Source organism: Dermacentor variabilis, chromosome 1 (genome assembly GCF_050947875.1).
Source record: "Dermacentor variabilis isolate Ectoservices chromosome 1, ASM5094787v1, whole genome shotgun sequence".
Classification (NCBI taxonomy): domain Eukaryota; kingdom Metazoa; phylum Arthropoda; class Arachnida; order Ixodida; family Ixodidae; genus Dermacentor; species Dermacentor variabilis.
Window position 1 is genome coordinate 264,131,175 of NC_134568.1, and position 13,175 is coordinate 264,144,349.

A 13,175-nucleotide genomic window follows, 5' to 3' on the forward strand; every position below is an offset into this window, starting at 1 on the left:
GTATTTCAGGCTTTACCATGCTTGAAGACCTCTATGAGAAAGAGCAAACGAACAAGCACCTAGACAGAGTAGGGTTGCAGCCTGCAGCACAAATTCTTTGCCTCAAGAGCTCAGAGCCTGGTCCCAAGATACTGTGCCAGCTAGCATATGAGATGCAAGGACGACTACCCCTCCCTTTAGAAACAACGTCGGGAGCACCTGAACTTGAAACACAACAGGCCCATACCGTGAAATATGGGGGCAAACAGTTAGGCCAGGAGACTAAATGCAACTGCCAGACACAGAGAGGAGGTTGCTAATCATGAATATGCAAGCAAACATCAGGCACACATAGTACACTGATGTGGCAATAGCAGTTTAACAGTAGTACGACACTACATAAAACTAAACCCCATATAAGTGAGTACCATTCCAGGCCACCCTACACCTAGAAAAGCTGAACTGAAAGCAATCAAAGCAGCACCCTGCACAACACCCTGCATGAATTCACCAGAAACTGTCTGGGCCTGCACATCACACAAGATTGTCAGGAAAATCAGGAGATTGACACGCGACTTGTAAGCACATGGCCAGAAATTAAATTACAGGATACATAGCCATGCAGATATTCCAGGACACAAGCGGGCTTATAAGCCCGACATAATAACTGAGAACTGGATGAGTTTGTGTGTATTCATTATTAACTAAAGTGCAACAGATAGAAGACAAGAACAAAGCGCTCTGTGTGTTCACTTTGTTCTTGTCCATCGTATTTCTGTTGCACTATAGTTAATGAATTCATAAGGCTGCACAGGAGAAGAATGATACCTCGGCCCAAGGGCCCGATTTCACATCCAAATCCACGCATGCACATGCGCGCGCACACACACACACACACACACACACACACACACACACACACACACACACACACACACACACACACACACACACACACACACACACACACACACACACACACACACACACACACACACACACACACACACACACACACACACACACACGACTTGTCTTCTTCAAGGTCCACTTGTGGAAACGTTGGCTCCTACTTTCACCTTGTTCTCGTGTTGCTCATCGTCTTGAATTTCCATCTTCCGCCTTCCCCGTGTTTTCCCCACAAAAAATAGACATCTTTGAAGGATAGATAAAAATTGGAGCTTGATGCTGCCAAACATAAATAAAAATGCTACAGAAAGAAAATACAGAAAAATTCCAAGTGCAGGAAAAGAATCATTACAATTGCCAATCCTGCATGCCAGTACCTTTCAAGAAACACTGTTGTTATTCCAGTGGACAGACTGACAGCTTGCTTATACAAACGCATTCTTCCAGTTCCATGCCATTGGAAAAAAATGAGTTTCCTGGAATGTAGCCACATGCACACTTCGTGATCACAATGTTCTTTTTCTCTGGACTTGTATATCTATATGTATTTTCTCCCTTTCCCACTTTTATGTTTGGTTTCATCAAGCACTAGTCCTTATCAGGTTTTATTGCTGTACTACTTTCTGGTAACCTTTATAGATCACTGCGTTTTCACAATAAACCTTTTAATTAGAAGTTAGCGTACCCTGTTCTTACCACTTCACACTATACATTCTTGCTACATTGGCCAAATAAAAGATTTTATAAGGTACATAGAAGCATCACAAGGGTCATTAAAGTGACTTGTTGCAGTCTAAAAAAATAATGAATAGCCTGGCTGCAAATGGCACCAGAGAACACATAGGACAAACAAGAAAACCGACATGATCTAACACCTAAATGTTTAATGTACACACCGAGTAAATGCTTGCTGACAAGCAATAGACCGAACATACACAAAAAGGAGAAGCAAAAATTAATGTGCGTTTCCTGACAGGAAATGCATCCATTTCTAACGGGGGCCGTGCTGACAAGATTCTCCCAGCATTTTTAGATCTACAGCTTCTATAATTTCTCTAGGCAGCCGATCTGCACAGAATGCTAGCTTCTTCCTCTACAATGCGCGCTCAGATGTGGAGAGTGCATTGTAGAGAAAGAAGTTAGCATTCTGTGGAGATCGGCTGCCTAGAGAAATTCTGGAAGCTGTAGATGCAAATAGAGAATCTTGTCAGCATGGCCTTTGTTACACTTTCAGAGATGCATGCGTTTTCTTTTGGGATCTGTATGAACACAGATCAGTTTTTGCTTCTGCTTTTTGTGGTACTTCGATTTATTGCTTGTCAACCAGCATTTACTCGGCATGTTCAATAAGCTTTCACTTGTTAGTACACCTTGGTTTCTAGCAGAAAGGTGTTCATTCTTTTTACAGTGAAGCTGTATATGCCTAGAGAGAGAAACAACTTTACTGGTCCATTATGAAATGAAACGCGTTAAGCGTCTGATGGGGTGGCTCCCTCTTCGCGGGCTCCATATACTTCCAGGGCCGCCTGGCCCCTGAGGATCAGTCGGAGCTGGTCTTCCAGGGCGGGGCTGGACAGCATGATCTCCCATCGCTCGTAAAGGGTGGGGATAGCAGGGGGTTAGTTATGGGTAAAGGTGGGGGGTGGTCTATGGAAAAATTGCACTCTCCTATGACGTGCCGAAGGGTGCCTAATGCATTGCAGTGAGGACATGTGTTCTTGTATCTCTCTGGGTATATTTTGTTCAGGAGGCAGGGGTGGGGAAAGGATCCTGCCTGGATTTGCCTGTATATTGTTTGTTCGGCTCTGGTCAAGGAGTGGTGTGGGTGCGGGAATGTCTTCCTGCCGTCCCTATAATATTTGACTATATCTCTGTAATTTGTGATGGGTTGCCATGCCCTTGCCTCCTCCTCCTTGGCCCGGGAGTTTAGCGCTCGGGCCTGTTGATGAGCATATTCATTGCCCTCAACTGAGGAGTGAGGCGGGACCCAAACTAATTCGATTGCTTGTTTAGGAGGCGTAGCTTTACCAAGGATTTTTAGTGCCGCAAGGGACACCCAGCCAGATCTGTAGTTCTTGTATGCAGCTTGTGAGTCCGTGACGATCTTGGTGACGTTAGGTTGCAGGAGTGCGAGAGCTATCGCTGCTTCTTCTGCTTCCTCCGAAGACGGAGTGTAGATTGATGCGCAGGTGACAAGCTTTTCTAGCCCAGTGACCACGACTGTTGCCCTCGTGGAGCGTTTGGATAGAGAGGCGTCTGTATATAAAACAGTGTCGTCTTCCTCCTGGGTCCTGGAGATGGCTCTTGCCCGGGCGTCGCGTCGTCCGGCATGCATTGTGGGATTCATGTTGCGTGGTAGTGGTTTGCATTCCAGCTTCTCACTCAACTTTTCGGGTAATTGGTCGTGGCGGGTGTAGTGCGATTCTTGCCATTCTAGCTTGCGGAGGACGCTTCTGCCCGCTTTGGTCTGGCTAAGGCGTACCCTTTGATTGGATAGGTGGGCTTCTACGAGCTCGGCTACTGTGTTGTGGACCCCCATTTGAAGTAATCTTGTCGTGGACGAATTTATGGGAATACCCAGGGCCTGCTTCGTGGCTTTCCTGATTATTGCGTCAAGTTGCAAGACGTCCTTCTTGAGGAGCTGCAGGTACGGCGCTGCGTAGACGATTCGTGAGATAACAAAGGCCTCTACGAGGCGCAAGGTGTCCGATTCCTTCAGACCCCTCCGCCTGTTGGCCACTCTTCTGATCATATTCAAGATTTGGTCTGACGTGAGCTTGATTTTTCTAATCATGGCTGTTGCCTTGCCGTCCGCCTGGATCAGGAGGCCCAGGATCCTGAGTTGATGTACCGGGAGGATCCGGTTCCCTTCCAAAGTGATTTCTATGTTTTCTGCTTGTTTCCTTGATGCACGTGGTCTTACAATGAATAAAGGGAAAATGAGACATCCACCCGTTCGTAGCAATTGCTACAAAGGAAACCCAAACGGGTTCCTCGAAAGAAAAGCCTCATAGTTGAAGAAAAATTCGTCCTGGTCCGGGACGAATTGACAATGGTCAGCTCCGATTTTTGAGGCGAACAGCAAAGGCCACATGTCTTCACATAGCTGTTGATCGTGTCAGCCGCTTTTTGGAGCGTGTTTCCATCCAGCCATCCGACCCTGCCCTCGCAGTCCAGAGGGTGATGTCGTCGGCCTATAATGCGTGGCCCAGACCATCTATTGATTCGAGAAGCTTGGGCAACGGCAGGAGAGCCATAGGCAAAACACTCATGGTCCGATCCCAAAAACCCTAGTGCAGCGGTATGAGCCATTGTTTAAGGGGGTGTGAGCCATTGCATTCGTCTTGCATGATGGACAGAGAAATTTCTTGTTGGGTAGACATAGAAATGCTTATGCATTTCAAACATACATTTATCTACGTATTATTGCAGGGAAGGGACACAGAGGGGGACGGGGTTAAGACAAGATCCTGATGTCATTATTATCTCGCAGCAAAGGTGTGGTGGGCCATTGGCTAAACCGATGGTGACATTGTTTCTCTCTAGCAGCAGAGCGCGCATGCAGCAGTCTCTCCGACTTCCCGATAGGTTCAAAATGTGTCCCTGTATTTAATTAAATGAAATCTGCAGCCCCGGTGTGTCACTTGGTAACTACGGTGCATAACTGAGCCATAACAATTATGATTAACGCATTACAAAACACAAATGCGTAACATAATTCAGAAAGACTTTGATGGACCCGCTGGATTAACACAATGAACCACTCATTACACTTTCCATGATGGTGATCTTGCAAAGTGCGATGTGTGGCATTCCAAATAAACAGTGTGATAAATCCAAGCCAAACATGTGCATAAGCTCATTAAGAAACACGGACATAACCAATAATATAGAAAGACGAATAAACCATTGCAATTAACCCAGTGATAAACACTGGGGCCGCACATTTCAGCTTCGCTGGTTTACCGTCTGTACAAGGTGCATGGGCAGTAATTTTTTTCTGTTATTGTTTGTTAAGTATTGTATAATGTTGTGCCAGTAAAACACGTTGGGCTAGTTGGTGCAATGTATTGGTGCTGCTTTTTTTGCTGGTTTTTTTCTTAATGTTGTGCCCTTCTTCCTTTCGTAACAACTTTTTTATTCCCCCTTGCATAATACTTCAACCTTGCAGCCTGCGAGGTATATAAATGAATAAGTACATAAGGACGTCACTCATTCATCTGCATACACCTCGCACCATTCCTTGCTCAACATACGCCACTGTGTTGATGTCTCGCAGCGTGCATCTACATTAACTGCCGTTTGCGTTTCGGTATGGTTTGTGAACAGTGTAATGCATAAAGATTACATGAAATTAAGCTTGTAGCCTGTGCGGTGCATAAGCTAACCTTGGTAAAGATGACATGTTGGATTGTTGAAAATAAGACAAATTGTATATATCGCAGTTATTTTAACAGCATTTAATTGACCACTCGACAAAAGCTTCACCTCACATAGATTCCAACACGTACACTGAATCTGCAGTTTTTTTTTGCTTAATAATGTAGTCGTTACTGCATGGCCAAACTGTAGATTTGAAAAAAAAGTTAAATAAATTTGTTTGTTGCAATCTAACAATATGTGTAGATCACTGCGATAGTACACCATAACTTGATACAAACATGCACACTATAGGATGCAGACAAATGCTCAGGACGAACTACAGAATGTTTGCATCCTGATACTTATGAAAGTGAACGGTTTCATTTTATGGCTGTCAGTGAGAGGGAGAGAAAAGCTTAACTGTGTTCGTGGAACAAAAACGCGTTGATAAGCTTAGACATATAGTCCTTACTTAACACTTTCGAAATGAATAATTATAGCTTGCTATCGACATTGAAGCAGCCTTTCGACAGCAAGAAAAGGAATCAGTTTTTCCACTTCTGAACATCGAATTGCAGAAAATGCAAGCAGGCATAAAATTCTGCCAATATAATCTGTTTAGGAATACCAAATTGGAATAAAAATTGAGACTTTCATTTGTACTTTCTCTGGCTGAGCAATCTAGTTTGGAATGACTCCCATAAGCATGTCGTAACAATGTTAATCTAATACAGGTTAAATGCATGACTAGCTTAAGAAATCTGGATGATTGCTATAAATTACAGTGAAGAAACTATAATATCTAATAGCATTATTAATATAGTATTAATATTTATTTCCACAAAACAGGCTGACCGTGAGAGGCGTGCGAGGCTGAGCAGAAAGCTGAAAAATTCTACGGCAAGTGGGCCTGCCGTAGGCCTACGATCCTGCATTATGGATAGCGTGTATTGATATGGTATTCTTGCTAGAAGTTCCGAGTATACTACCAGCGCGAGACACAGGACCACAAAATGGAAGAGAAGCGTGTCTTTTAGAATGCTATCTTACAACGTACAGGTTTCTACAAAAGTGACGGTAACTGCTCGAAACATTTGATGCGTCGGCTTTTGCGCCTTTAGAAATATTTAGAGAGGGCTCCCATAATTATATTCGCAGCGCAAGCTCGGCGATAGACGAACCAGGCTAGCGTTAAGGTTGAATTTGACAACACAATTTTCATTCCACTTCGTAATCACACAGATCGTTTGAGGCTTCGTTCAGGGGCACACGCGGGCGTTCGGGTCGGTGCTTCTTGTTGCGTTTGGCGTAAGAATATGGCTAGCAGCAGGCACAACATATGCGCACTCACGGGCAATATACACCCATCATTTCTCTAGAAGCTGACGCCGAGCACGGGTAGCGCGAGGATCTTGTTGGGCTGACACGACTTCGTGGCAGCCGAATTCCGAATGCTGCATATGCGGTGAGGGTAGCTATATGAACTTGTCGATAGGTCATCTTGTAGATTGTTGTGGCGCAGACAGAACGATACGGTCATAGAAGGTAGATAAGACAACACACAGCGCTGAACCGTAGAATAAAGAACCGCTGAACCACCTGCGAACCGCTGTTTACGTGCGCGATGTCGCACTGAACTACAGAAACCGCCGTCGCGCACTCCGAGACAAATCTTAACTAACGTTTTTAGATTAGTAAACGTACATATGATTTGCTTCTAATCAAGAGAAGTCAATAATATTATAGTGTAAACGTTTTATTCATTACAATAAAAGAATTATGCAGCATGTGCCACGAAACCTGGCAGTAAGCAACCCTGGGCGTCGCACCAGTCGCATTGTTAAAATCGCAATCATGTGAAATGAGCCCTCTAAAAATCGCATTGCGATGAGTGCGACAGCACCGATTTTCGTCGTTGCAGTCGCAGCATGTGAAACAGCCTTTAGTCGTCGGTAAGGAATAGGGCATAACGGCCGCGATGTCATTGTTTGCGTAGATCGCAACGCATCAAATCATCATCCATTGCCGGTTTTGACACATCTGGCCTCAAACGCAGCTGGGACCCATACGCTGATACGATTTTGCGTTAAGCTTAAGCTATTTTAGCTCTATAGACGCCGTCATCATTCTTGCCTACACACATCACGAAACTAGCCTAATGCCCCTGTCACATGGCATGTGTAATTTAATTCGCAGCGAATGCGATTACGTCTTAATGCCATTTCTGTTGCTTCTAGACGGGCATAGTGAATGACATTCATAGCGAAAGGCATTTGCCCATTGAGTTTCCCGAACCCATACAAGGACGGCTTGTGTGATCTCGACGGCAGGGACTTTGCAACAAATTACGAAATCGATAAGGTAAAATGAAATGTAATCAGAGTAAAGGTTGTCATAATTGCTGTTATGAACTTCTTAATTATGTCATGACGTACAGCACGATAGTTGAAGCAGTTTGTGCAGCTATATTTTTGTTCCCAGTCTCCGACTGGACGCTAGCACCTGTTGTCGGTCATGTTTACAGACGCTCATCTGTTTGCTTTCCCATGTCTGCATATTGTTTTCGAAGTGCTGCAGCGCTAAGGCCTATCCACCAACCATGGAAGCCAACTCTGCAGCTTCGTCAGCGGAGAATGGAAAGCGAAAAGCGCACTGGACCGACGACAAGACGCGTGCGCTGCTGAAAGTACAGGAAGAGCACCTCACCGATTTGTGCAGGGCGAAGCGCAACCTGAAAGTATACATGTCGATTGCCGAGTGCCTGGGTGCGCAAGGTGCCGATAAACATCGTCATCAATTGCGAATGGCATTTTGTATACTCGTGTGGACGGGGAACGCAAGACTGCTATGACATTCGGTATGAATGTCCTTATTATGAATGACCTTACACGGGCCGTGTGATGGTGATATATCATCGTCCCACAATAATTCTGGCGAAAGTGGCAAGCCGCACTCCCCCTTACGAATGCTGTGAACAGTACCGTTATTAGGACAAAAATCCGTACAACTACTTTGATGCAAGATCATGCGAACTGAATAACCAATATCGTAGCACCAGGTCGCTTGCTCGCTAAAAACCTTTGCTGCCCTACACACCGGACTGGATGTACGCGCTAGGTTGTTTTGCGCAAAGAAGTTACACATACAACGCTTAAAACCTGCAAACTTTGGGAATTAATCATGGCTGAACTACTGGATATGCCGAACGACAAGGTGCCAAAAGTGGCATCACGTGATGTCGCTTTCTACGTCACAGAGATATTTCAGCAGAAGGCGCCACGTTATGTCGTCGAGGGAAATAGTCATAGAAGAAAGTAACAATACCAACACCAAAATCTCCTTCAAACGAGACTGGCGGAGAGATATTGACCTTTTCAGAAGCTTAAGGGAAATAGTCATAGAAGAAAGTAACGATACCAATACCAAAATCTGCTTCAAACGAGACTGGCGGAGAGATGTTGGCCTTTTCAGAAGCTTAAATACGAATATCGACTTTCACCGCTCCGCCACAACCACTCTGCAATACGTGTCGTGGTAGCCAACATTGTTCCTTTCTACCAAATTAGGCACAGATAAAATACTTGACTGAAACAACTAATTTTCCCCCCACAATATTCGCATTTATGGCACTAAAAACTTTTTGGAATAACATGCATTGCAATATTTATTGTGACTATTGCTACGATCTATGCTGCCACGATATATATATATATATATATATATATATATATATATATATATATGCTGCCTTAGGGACAACATGCTAATGCTTATTTATGTACAAGTATCTTAGCTGCCTTGCATAAGCAAGGTCGATACAAAAATTCTGCGCCTTTAATGCCAATGAACTTGTCGCTCACACGGAGAAGATAAGGCGCGTTCTCAGTAAAAACCACCAAAACGGAAGCGGAAAAAGCTTTTAAGCGGTCCTGCACCCGCTGTACATTGAAAACCGAATGAAGTCCGTCGTTTATGCAGCCCTCCTCTCCCGATACGAAGGTATGCTTTGGCCAGGGCCCGCCCCGGGTCCAAGCTAACACAAGTCAGGCGGCTAAAGCACCACCTGCGGGCCGTACGAGGTGCGGGTTTTTGGGTCAGCCGAAGGTCATAAGAAGGCAGGCAACCGTAAGGAAAGGCATATGTCTTGCGCACATACTCGGCGTATACGGCGAACAATGGCCACTAAGCAATCGTGCTGCACCCTGCTCTCTCCTCATACGCGTTATCTTGCACAACAATCGTTGTCGCTTAAGTTTCTCGGCGGAAGTTGTGAAGTGATTTTTTTAGATAATGTGAGAGGCGATAATGATATGCAGCAATGACGGAACAGTGCTTCCGTGTCCCCTGTCTTTCCCCTGTTTTTCAAGCTCCTCAAAAAATATCCCGAAGGAAATCTTTCACCGTGAGCCGTAGCAAATCAACAAAGTGACGACTCACCAGGTTTTGTGTTCAAGTCGCAGACCCAAGATAAGTTTCTTGGTACGTCTACTGCGTACTGTTGAACGGTTTTGTCTTGCAAGATAGGGCTAGACGCGTCACAAACCTTGAAGATCTCAGAGTGCACGCAGTGTCGGTAATTGAAAAGTCCACTGAAAAGAGACGTGCATCGTTTTATAATCGCTCCTTTTTACCATTTTTGTTCTGTGTAATAGGATACAATTACCCGCATGCTTGCTTCATAGCATCAATGTCTCCACTGTCTTGAATGCTGTCAATCAGCGCGTAATCGACGAGTCCCTTGCATTTGTGAACAGATTCCAGAATTGTGTTCTTGTTGCACTCTGCACAAAATCGGTTATTGTACAGAATTGTACAGAATGCATAAAGAAACACATATCAACTGCTCGTGCACGCACCTTTGACGTCAATCATGTTACATAGGCCCATAAACTTTGATATGATCTCAGTTGTATAATAGATGATATCCGGAGACCGCATGACGGCGTCGTCTCTGCGACATTCAGGACTGGTTCGCATGCTGAGGCACAGCTTGTAGTCTTCCAGAAAACTGTGTAGAGATTGAGCATAAATTGGGTTGGTACACCAAAGGTTTGTTTTAATATGCCGATGTACATGGGGGGGGGGGGAGTGGGAGGAAGGATATTAGCTCGGGACTTACGTGCAGAGATACTCGGTGTTTAGCCCCATGACGGAGACGTCAAACTCTTTGTTTAGGAGCCCCACACATTTCGCCAAATTTTTCTTCAATTCCTCTTTGTCACAGTGGCTTTCTAAGATAGGAAAGAAGACTCACCAGGTTGAAGCTAAAAATCCATCGATCCCCACAAAAAAAAGGTCGTAAGGGAAGAAAATATTCGGCGACACACTCACGAGACTCGGTCGTATTGCACGTCCAGTCATACAGATTGTAGTAATTCCTCAGGTATTTTGTGACCTCATTACTCATGGGAACAACCTTGTCTTCACACACAGGAGTAAGCCGCGAAAATATGCACCTTTTGTATTCGCGAACGCCACTGAAATATGAAGCATAATTGCAGATTGCTATAAACTGCAGCACTAATTACGTTAACTACATTTCGCCTGCTTAACGGCATTATTTATGCCTGACTTTATGCCTGACCCACATCACTTTCGTGGTCTATTTGAACGCCCGACATTGCAACACTACTTTTGAAGCAATCATTCTTCAATAGCAAATAAGAGGCAAATAATTTAACACAGAAATAATTAGGAATAAAATAATGTAAATGCAAAAGACGCGTTATCCGAAATCAGGGGTCAAAATAGCGGCATACGTTTCAAGTTATCGTGGCTGCAACTTACAATATCTATTAGGCTGAATGAACTGATGTCAACAATTGCTTTGAAAAAATAAACGGAAACTAAGGAATCGTTCTTGGATGAGAGTTTGGGCATCACTGATATATTTTCTCTTTGAATGTCATGAAATCAGATTAGAGACAATTCTAGCGCTATCGCAGGTTTCATAGAGGTAAATCGTACTGCAAGCAAAGATAAATTTACATTAGTCTTACCTGCAGGCGATGCCGAGCTTCACTTTATCATATGGGTCATCAGCGAAAGGAATAACTCTGTAGTCTATTACGCCTCCACATTCGCTGAATGCTGCCACGAGTTCGGTTTTGCTGCACATGGCTTCGTTCACTGTAACGGTAACAGCGTCACTTAAAACCACTCTTTTAGTCCCATTTTAGTAACCTTATTTAACATCTGAGTGGCGTACCTGCATTCAGATCCCTGGAACATATCGTCTTGTACACGTCAAGAGCATTTGAAAGGTACGAGTGGACACTTTGGTGGCTAGATGCAACCTCCATTTTTTCGCATAAAGGAATGACTTTCTGCTTGACACAGTTTCCAAATATTTCTATTGAGCTAAGGAATACAAACGTCACAGGAAAAACCGTTATACATTTAATATTGTTCACAAAATGCAGAACAGCGCAACAAGCTGCGCTAGCATTGCAGACATACCTGCAGGCTTGTATGAGATCACTGTTGTCAGTGTATTTTAAGAGAGGCTCCACATCAAGGTCCCAAATTCCGTCACATTCACGTAATGCTGAGCTAAGACTGCTTTCAGAACAGTTGTCTGTAAAAAAACGAATACGCAACGTAAATATGCATGAAAGAGAATACAGAATTTTGATACGATGGAAAATTCCAGTAAATGACAACTCACTCGTGCTAATGAAATGGGAGTATTTTTTGACGATCTGCACAGGATTTGCCAGGGACATCTGCACTTCTTGCGACATCTCCGCGCTCCCACAGGCCAGCTTTGTCACTTCTTGAATACAGCCCTTGTAGTTGTCAAGGTACCTTAAGAAAAATAATAAAGCAAGATCTGAGCCCACGTGCTCTAAAAAAAAAAAAATCCGGCTACGCTCGTTTGTACCATACGCTACCTCTGAACAGCGGGCAAGTCTAATTCGGTAGTGTCGGAGCCCAAGTTTGGAACAACTCCATAACTGATGAATCCAAGGCACTGTTGGTACAGCTCAGACAGCCTACCAGAAGAACAGTTTGGCTTATCTGGTCGCGGAAAAACAACAGTAACCATAATTTTCAAGGTGTCATCCTCGTTTAGATCTCATTGACAAATGTAGAAAAATATTATAGTGCAGACCTGGCATTAAGAAAGAACAGTAGCTCTTGTAACTGTCGTTGAGAAGCCCTGTGTGTCTTCGAATGCGTGAAAGCTTGAGTACTGAAGGGAAGAACCGGCATTCTTGAAGCTGGCTTTCTACGCATGTTTGGTGGTCCAGGTAATACCTGCAGTAATGAATAGTGCGCACGGCTCATGGTTATGGCTAACAAACGTGAAATGGACGTTGGAAACATCCTTCAAGCAAGCGGCTAAGCATGGTATGATAACAATCTAGATGAACAAATTTTTTCCAGTGGTGGCTTATATATTTTTGAAGCCGCAAGGGTTAAGGAAGTTCCATGTGTAATGATCACATAGCACAAAATACGAACACGGAAAATGATAGATTGCATCTTGAGGTCCTTCTCTCAAATTATACATTTTTATTTATTCTTTGGGCAGTTGTCTGTTTACGTGTTGATAATTCTGCCCTTTTTTCTAATGTCAAGGTGGCAGCAATACACGCAAACGGCAGGTACAGTCACACTTGTACATTTCAGCACAAAAAAAAACAAATCTGTAGTAAAAGAGAACAAATAAGCGTCGAATTCCTCGTCAACGTGGATCGTAGGCCTGGTTACGCGCAGACGCTGCATGTTTTGAAAATAAAACTATCGCGTTTAAGAACATTGCCTAGCGGTCGCTGCTGTTGTAGAAATGCTAAAACCGCCAACAGACACGACAAGTAGTGCATGAACAAGCGATTTCCATTATTCATTGCTGTGTCTTCGTTTTCGTGTTGCATTTCGTTTTTTCGTTTTTGTTTGACGCTTACGTTGGGTCAATCAGA

At 44.0% G+C, this 13,175-nt stretch overlaps 1 protein-coding gene across 2 annotated transcripts in view; it reads right to left on the reverse strand.

Moving 5' to 3' along the window:
• The window catches only part of LOC142563836 (uncharacterized), an 88,107-nt gene that overhangs the window by 37,096 nt on the left and 37,836 nt on the right, over window positions 1-13,175 (reverse strand). For both annotated transcript variants that reach the window (XM_075674504.1, XM_075674495.1), the window contains exons 54-64: window positions 12,365-12,510; window positions 12,144-12,270; window positions 11,918-12,057; window positions 11,710-11,827; window positions 11,459-11,610; window positions 11,250-11,379; window positions 10,582-10,727; window positions 10,370-10,481; window positions 10,107-10,258; window positions 9,914-10,031; window positions 9,688-9,839 (exon numbers count right to left, since the gene is read on the reverse strand). In XM_075674504.1, coding sequence (XP_075530619.1) covers window positions 9,688-9,839; window positions 9,914-10,031; window positions 10,107-10,258; window positions 10,370-10,481; window positions 10,582-10,727; window positions 11,250-11,379; window positions 11,459-11,610; window positions 11,710-11,827; window positions 11,918-12,057; window positions 12,144-12,270; window positions 12,365-12,510 — 1,493 coding nt within the window. The remainder of the gene's footprint in view (window positions 1-9,687; window positions 9,840-9,913; window positions 10,032-10,106; window positions 10,259-10,369; window positions 10,482-10,581; window positions 10,728-11,249; window positions 11,380-11,458; window positions 11,611-11,709; window positions 11,828-11,917; window positions 12,058-12,143; window positions 12,271-12,364; window positions 12,511-13,175) is intronic.